General features: G+C 44.1%; 1 protein-coding gene across 1 annotated transcript; it reads left to right on the top strand.

Annotated features, from left to right (window-relative positions):
• Nucleotides 1–327: 327 nt before the first annotated feature.
• Nucleotides 328–5,164, top strand: LOC126263343 (Krueppel homolog 1-like; the record flags this gene model as incomplete). The annotated part of the gene is made up of 3 exons (XM_049960432.1): nt 328–329; nt 374–1,737; nt 5,061–5,164. Coding segments are annotated over 3 exons (1,470 nt in total), but the record flags the coding sequence as incomplete, so codon positions are not given.
• Nucleotides 5,165–8,982: the final 3,818 nt, after the last annotated feature.

The raw sequence follows: 8,982 nt of genomic DNA on the forward strand, positions 1-8,982 counted from the left end.
ACTGAAATTCGTCGTGTAAGGGATTGGTTAGTAAAGCTGCGTTCAACCGTGATTTTTCCAGCTGTTGCTGGGCCTCTTTCGGTGGCAGTGCAGTGCAGCAGGTGTGACCGCCGGCCTCGTGTCTTGTTGCAGACCTGCTGTGGAGTCCCGTGCCCGGCATGGTGGGCTACTTCAACGGCGAGGGCCAGGCGCAGGGGCAGGGCCCGGCGCCCGCGCCCGGCCCCGGGTCGGCGCCGCTGCAGGCGCCGCAGGGCGAGGAGCTGTCGCCTAAGCGCGTCGTCTGCAGCCCCGACCTGCCCGTCTTCTCGCTGACGCAGGCCTTCGAGGAGGCGGGCAAGGCGGCCCAGCAGGCGGCCGCCGTCGCAGCCTCCGCCTCCGCCGCCTCCGCGTCCGCGTCGGCAGGCGCGGGCGTGCAGGGCGCCACCGGCGCCTTCCAGTGCTCCTTCTGCCAGAAGACGTTCTCGCAGAAGAACACCTACCAGAACCACGTGCGCTCGCACGGCAAGGAGGGCGACGACCCTTACCCGTGCACCATCTGCGGCAAGACGTTCGCGGTGCCGGCGCGCCTCACGCGCCACTTCCGCACGCACACGGGCGAGAAGCCGTACCAGTGCGAGTTCTGCAAGAAGGCCTTCTCCGTCAAGGAGAATCTGAGCGTGCACCGACGCATCCACACCAAGGAACGGCCGTACAAGTGCGACGTGTGCGAGCGCGCCTTCGAGCACAGCGGCAAGCTGCACCGGCACATGCGCATCCACACGGGCGAGCGGCCGCACAAGTGCCAGGTGTGCTCCAAGACGTTCATCCAGAGCGGCCAGCTCGTCATCCACATGCGCACGCACACGGGCGAGAAACCGTACGTGTGCAAGGCGTGCGGCAAGGGCTTCACCTGCTCCAAGCAGCTCAAGGTGCACACGCGCACGCACACGGGCGAGAAGCCGTACTCGTGCGACATCTGCGGCAAGTCGTTCGGCTACAACCACGTGCTCAAGCTGCACCAAGTGGCGCACTACGGCGAGAAGGTGTACAAGTGCACCATCTGCAGCCAGACGTTCACGTCCAAGAAGGCGATGGAGGTGCACATCAAGAGCCACTCGGAGCAGCAGCAGCAGCAGCAGCAGCAGCAACCTCAGCAACCTCAGCAGCAGCAGCAGCAGCAGCAAGCTCCGGCGGCGAGCTCCGCGCAGCACCAGTGGCACACGCCGTCGTCGCAGCAGCACCACCACCAGCAGCAACAGCCGCAGCAACACCACCAGCCGCCCCAGCACCAGCACCACCTACCTCCGCCGCCAGCGCCGTCCCCGGAGCCTCGTCTGGAGGCGGAAGTGGCGCGCAAGGCGACAGAGGTGGCCGCGTCGGTGGAAGACGACGCGGGCAACCCCGTGAGCGTGCGCGACATGTGCTACTACTACTTCTACCCGCCGTCGGGGGCTGCGCCCGTCCCACCCGCCCACGCGGGCCAGGCGGCGGTCCCCGCCGGCGCCGGCGCCGGGGGCGGCAGCGGCGGCGTCAGCCCGGTGCTGCTGGCGGCCGTCGCGGCGGCGACGTCGTCCGAGGGCGTCGGCGGCAGCCTGACGCCGCCCGCCAGCGTCGAGGACGACGAGCACTTCGCGCGCGCCGACACGGCCGTGCCGCTGAGCGAGCCGCCCGTCTACCTGTTCCCCGAGCCCTTGGGTTCGATGCGCGGCCGCGCCACGCCGTACGACTTGCCCGTGCCGGCGTGCCTGGCCGCCTCCAGCCCGTCGCCGCCGCTGACGCCGCCCTCCAGCAACCCCGTCTCGCCCGTACCCGCCGCCCCCGCGTCGCCCGACCGCCGCGACGCCTGTTCGCTGCCGCCCCGCAAGCGCTGCAAGCAGATCCTCAAGTCCATCGCGGCAGCGGCCGCCGCCGAACCCGCCATCCGCTACAGCTCCGTCATACACTACGCGGGGGCCTCGTAAGTGCCGTCGGACACTTCCGTCGCTTAACGTTCCGTCACTCGCGAGTAAAACACTGGGACTTCTCACAAGTGAAGCGAAGTGACTCCGCGAGTGACTACAATACAGACAAATTGTAGGCTAGTCAGAACGACTGTTCGGGGTACTTTGCGTCTAGCCTATAGCCGAGTGAGATGAGAAAATGCGAGCTCAGACGCGCATTTGTACAGTGTTCTGCTCCAGTTAGTGGACTCGTGTCTAACTGGAGGACGTCAAAATTTTCATAGACTTGTAGCTGACAGCAGTACTGTTATTACTAAAGGTACATGTCTCTCCGCTGGTCCTTCCTAAACCAGGTATCCGTACGCCAGTTGAAACTGTTCGCCGCTATATTTGAAAATATCCCAGTTATTCTAATTTATTTGTTACAGTAGTCATGACTAACTCTAAGAACACTCTTGCCTTGGTGGCGTAGCTGTTTGGATACAAATCAAAAGACGGTTCAGCACTACAGATATATTCACTTGTTTCTGGTCGTTAATGACGTTACCTTTCAATACTGTCAGACAATACACTGACATTTTTGTAGCATCTTGTTCCCGCGTAAACGTCGTCTCACGATTTTTATCATATATGGATGACATTTGAAACTAATAATACAGTCCCGTTTACGAGTATGCAGGAGCATTGAACGCATTGTCGTCTGATATATAATTTGTCTGTTTTGGCCGCATCGACAAAGGGGTCGGTAGCCAGTGAGACCAGTAGATTTATATCGAAACAGCTGCTCCCGCCAGCCACCGCGCCGAGCCTCTTACTAGAGAAAACATTAGTATTTTGTTTTATTACATAAACCAAAGGTACCATAAAATACTTGGTCTACATTTTCTCAATGCCCAAATAAATACACCTATCCTTCCTGCGAGCTACTTCATAAGCTACACATGTTCATTAGTCCGATTCCTGTTTAATTTATTCACAGAAAGCAGATAAAACATTCAGGCTGAATGGCCTGTTGGAGGGATAAGGACACGACGGTTTCCGCTCCTTTCTTTTTTTTTCTTTTTTTCTTTTTTTTCTGTCCGTGTGTATCGAATGTACTTTTTCTTTAAGAGCTCGCTCATCTCTCTTCTTTTTTATTGTTTTTTTTTAATGAGTAACGAGGAATAGCGCTCAGTGAAATTCGTACCCAGCTGATCTCAAACAGACTGGATTCACTATGATCCTTTCACAGAGGGTTACAAACCTCGCGAGCACGACTGAGTGTCAAAGACTGCACTATGACGAGTTGACAAGACTGTACGTACAAGCAGCACTGGGTTTCTCCGGATCATTTTAGCAATAAAGAAACAAAGAAATGTAGTAACCTGCGTGCAGGTACCTCAAATCAGAATTTTGCTCTGACTGCACAAAAAAAAAGTTTTTTGATGTGTTTAGGAGCATTTGCGATAACTGGTAACGAGAGAGAAGAAATTATTTAGCTAAAAATTGTTGAACACTTGTGCTAATGTATATTTTACTTTCGCTGTTTCTTAAAATCAAAGTACAAACGAATCAGTAGCAAGAAGAAATAAACTGTAAAGATTCATGAGGCCTTGTGACAGTGTTTCTACATTTTTTTGTGAAAGACAGTTTTTCGTATACAAGAAATTTCAACATTTTGCATCCCGAAAATATTCAGAAATGCTAGTTGTTTATTCAGGTGCCAATATACACATTCTAAACCGTTGAAAGTTAAGTAAGTTTAGTCTTTGGAGCTGGCCTTCAGAGCCACGTTTATGTCCCCTTGTGTGGATGGGGTCCCATAAAGCATTTTCCATTTTTATGTGCACAGTTGCCTTCTTTGGTGCCTGATGCAAAGTGGTTGAAACTGATCTGATTCCATCGTACATACATAATGGCCTTTCGAAAAAGAATGTCAGTGTCAGACTATGTGTTGAAACGTGTACAATATTAAAATTGCATGGAGTATATTATAGATTTAAGAGAGCTCGTCTAGTGTCTATTCCAGAAGTCTTTGTTGTGTTAATGAATGGCAAGTTCCTTATGAGTCAACATATGTATGTCCTTTGTGTTGTAATTATGTATGTAATAATAGTATGAGTCGTTCATGTTATACAGAAGTGGTATGTGCCATGTGAAATTGACTAGATTATCTGTTGTCATAGTTTAGATTGTCATAGCTGAATGTTGTGCACAATCATAGCAGTGTATGATCTTTATACATATATCAGGGATTATTATTTCACAATTTTTTGAAATATGCCTCACAAGTGAATCATTTTTGTACAACAGTTGGGAACAAATCCTCAAAGAACAACAGTTATTTTATTGGAACAAAAACAGCTGCAATTGTTGTTTCAGTTTTTAATTAACAGAGTACAAAGTGATTTAAGATACTTAAATGCCAACAATGTATTTGTGTGGTGAAATGAGCAGATTATTTCTACACTTTATTGGCTTCGTCTGCCTAGTATTCTGATTTCTAGAAACAGTTATTGATATTGTTATTTTAATAAGAAAAATACATCTCTTTATAAACTGTGGTTTATGGAAATCAAATTGTAAAGTTGTTTTATATATTTGTTGTTATTTTAAAAACAATTGCAAAGAAAAATTTAATGATAAATTATGAAAGTGTTAATTTAACCTCAGGTTTATTGGTTTTTCATCAAAGTCGATGTACATACTGTAATCATGCTTTAGAAAGTCAATAGTGATCAACCAGAATCTATATGACTCACAAAAAACAAATTGTTTGTATCTCAGGATTACAGATTAATACTTATGTAACTGCTAATGCAGAGCTAGCTGTTCCACACTATTATCATATACACAAATACATTATCTACATTTTGTTAACTTTTTTCTGCAATTTGTGGGGTAGAATCACGTATACAGATGTAAAATTACGTAGAATACTTCTTCACCCTTATTTTTGCACCAAGAAATGCTGAAATTATTTTAAACTTTTCTTAAAAGTTCCATACAAGTAATCTCAGGAAAAATAATTAGTGCTATTGCTGTTACATTACGTAAGTAACAGCTCACACTAGATATCCTGTCGTACCTGCAATACGTAATACCAAAAATCGTGATGTGTAACTTTGTGTCATAACTCATATGAGTTTCTTCTTTTTACAGTAGACAACTGTGACCCACATCGTTTTAAATACTGGACTGCTGTGGCAGACATAAGATTTGTTATTAGCACTGTAGAGCTGGTCTTCAATTTTGATCGAGCATAAGCAAACTTTAATTCTTAATTGCTCATAAACTATTACCTCAGGAACGATTTAGGGCTACTTTATGTATACCTCTTTGCCATAGCACTTACGAGTGCTTTAATTTATTTCAGTAAACTGATAGCATGGAACTATATGTTGATATAATTATATGATTATAATATACAGTATGTACAATGAAATGGAGTATACCAGAGACATGTCATATAAAATGTGTTCAAGATTACCATATTGATTCTGTATGTGTGTGTTAAAAAGACAATCTCAAATTATCTACATATATACCTATGCAACCACAAATTGTTTAACTAATGATGACATCAGTTTCGGAAATATATGTGTAAATAAATGAGAGTAATACTTCTAAACAGAACATTCCTTATTTGTGAAACCTTTGACCCATTCATATAACTGATCCATGAAAGTATGAGAATAAATTTACATATAATAACAGAAGACAGAGGGTACAGAATGAAGGGATTCATACATATTCCAGTTCTGTGTTTTGAGTAACTAACATGAATGTAATGGGATAATGTTTTTTTCTTTTACATTTTGCAATGCAACCACACAAGCGTTTTACAATGCCTTAACCGATTTCGACCAGCCAATGGTAATTTTCAGACTGTCAACAGATCAATAGTGGAGACAAAAAGTATTACAGAATCTATAAAATCTGTCAATTAACTATATACACAATGACAGAAAACAATAAAATCGTACCTAACTGCACTTGCTACAATCGACTTTCAATGTGTTGTTAAAAATTCTGGACGCAACCCTAGGTAGAGCTCAAGGGTTTGCAGAAGGAGTGAAATCTTTTCTTTATCTATTACGACATGTCTGCATTCTCAATGAAAAATTTGCTTCGGTAGAATTTGTAGTTATATTCATATAGTAATGATATACAAAAAAGTTTTAAACACTTTTCAAATTTCAGCATTTGTAATGTAATGGGAGAAGTTGAGATAGATTCGGTACAGAAAGTTTGTGGTGTCATAGCGTACACAGTCAGTAAAATCCATATAAATTCCAAGGTTGCAAATAGTAACATCTCGGCACAATTTGTATGATATTTATGTAAAGATCGGCAGTTCAATTTTTGACACAGTGTAACTGAAGCTTCTGGTAACGAGTGCATGTTTACATCAGTTACTTGTAATTTTTTAAAAAAAGTATTGATAATCGGAAATTTGTGGTTTTCCTTGGAGAAGTACAAGAACAACAGTTCATGATTTTCTTTAACTGATAATCGGCCATGCAGCCAACTCACAAGTCGTCCCGGAGCTTCAGTAATTTCGTTAACCCGCATTACATGTTCCAATATGTTTTCTTTGTCATTTATTTTACAGTCATCACTGTTACGTTAGAATCATGGACTTATAGGACAAATACCTTATTACAGCAAGTTAAATGTCACATATTTACGCGAGGTGTGAATCAGTACGGCGTACGCCGATTGCAGCTACAAAATATTATACAGTTATGTGCTAAAAGGTGAAGCGGGGCGCTTTCTCTTTTAACTTTGTTTGCGAAGGTATGACTTTAATTAGCCACACGACAGCTTTATAAACACATTGAGATTTAACACTTACTGTGCGAAATCTGAAAAAAATGCAGGGATATAATTGACAGCATTGAAAACGATGTAACATGCAACATTTCGGTGTAAAGTGTTCGTGAATGGAACACGAGTCTCCTCATGATGTTGAGCATTGAGCCAAAGCTTCTAGAAACAACTCGAAGTTGGTGGATACCATTACACTTCATGCAAATCGGTAGAAACACAGTGAGAAGCTGGCTCGAATAGTTATGTAAATGCCCTTCCAATAGTCTGCAGATGCAGGCTACCATTCCAATCATTATCTGAGCTGAACTGTTTGGAGTTTGGACTAGATCCACTGAGTTGAGTTATTGGTGTGTGGTAAGAGAAACGCAACAGCAAACTTAAAAGTAACTGGTAGAAAAACAGGAGAATCCTGGTTGCATTTATGCAGCAGAGCGAACGTGTGTCACGCTGGAATGCTTATGACCAGCGACAGGTTCACTCAACGCTGGTATTCATTGGTGAGAATGTATTTTTACGACTTAATTTCAACACATTAATTGCATCAACTTTTAAGAACAGAGATTATCAGAACATCATTGCGTTTAATTGAGTACAGCTGTATGAGAATGAAACAGAAGTATATCAAGGACGTTTGTAAGTTTTTCTCAATTTATTTTGCTTCAAGCAGGAGTGGAAATTAAGGGGTGTATCCAACCAAAACAGCGATTTAGTTCGTGCTGTGTGCTGTAGTCCAGTAAAACATGAGTAATAGGTAACTCAAAGTATCACCAGAGCTACAGAGCACATTTGGGTTGTAATCTCGCGTGGGTGAGAAGGTAGAGCGTCCAAACCCCACTGACGACAATCTTTTTAACTGTTTACATGGGAAACTGCCATATGGGAGGACATGTTTCTGACATGTAAATGCATTTTTCGCAATTTGTCGCAATGTTCTTTTGGCAGTCTCTTTTCGCTTCATTAGCTGAGTGTTATGTACTTGTTACTGATTTTATTATTTTGTTTATTATTAAATATTATTATTACTATTACTTCCGCTCGTGTGATGCAATTGTTTCTTTATCTTTCTGTTCTGACTGTGCATTTTGTGAAACTACAAATGTATACGTTTACTACTTTCAAAGAGACGAAGCGAAAGCAGATTGTCAAGAGTACGTTGCTGTAAACTCCAAACAGCCCTTTCACATGTCATAAACGCTTTGTTCTATATAACACTTTCACGCATAACACAGTAAAAATGTCCTTAGTCGAATTTGAACCCTGTACTCTTGAAAGAAGGATCTAATGCTCTTTCAACTACCCCACGGAAGCAACAGGTGTTAGTTACTTACAGTTATGCTTTTTATGTGTTTCGTTGTTCTGGTGTTACTGTTAGTTAATGTTTTCGCCCGTTTCGCTGGACGACAGATCATAGTACGAACCAAATCGGAGTTCTGGTTGATACTCTATCAACATACAACGTTTAGCACCGTTCTGAGTGTCTGACATCTGGAGGTTTGGGTGTAAGATCAATCCCGCTATCCAGTAGGCATTCAGTGCTTTCTTACCATGGGAAAATTGGACAAATATGTACACCTGAATCTGAATGCTTTGTGTCTCAAAATGTTCAACTGTATGTGAATTCCTAAGGGTCAAAACTGCTGAGGTCATCGGTCTCTAGACCAACACATTACTTAAACTAACTTATGCTAAGAACAACACACACACCCATTCCCCCATTTCTGAGGGATGGACTCGAACATCCGGCGGAAAGGGCCGCGTGGCGCTTTGTGTCTCACTCACCTAATTTTTGTGCTACGTTTTGATCATCTATGTTAACAAGGTTAATAAAACTAATAAATTTTCGAGGTACCGTTTGCAGAATAATCCGAAACGACACTTGCCATACGAGGACACATGAAAGCTTTAGGTTCATCGAGCAGCTTCAGTCTGTTAGAAACTTTCATAACAGCGTACGTATTACGCTTTCATACGGATTCATTTGTGTGCGCGCGCACACACACACACACACACACGCACACACACACACACACACACACACACACACACACACACACACATATACATGCACGCACTTACTGATGGAACTAGGACGGCTCGCAGAAATGTTTCCGTCGCGAAAATGGCTCAGCCACAAGCTACAGATTGTTTTCAGAAGTAGTTTTCACAGCTAAGAAACTGCGTGTGAGATTAGACCAGAGATCGGGACCAGGATCTGAACCCGGAATTTTGCCTTTCTCCGCGATATCCCTTT

The sequence above is a fragment of the Schistocerca nitens genome, chromosome 6, assembly GCF_023898315.1.
Source record: "Schistocerca nitens isolate TAMUIC-IGC-003100 chromosome 6, iqSchNite1.1, whole genome shotgun sequence".
Lineage (NCBI taxonomy): Eukaryota > Metazoa > Arthropoda > Insecta > Orthoptera > Acrididae > Schistocerca > Schistocerca nitens.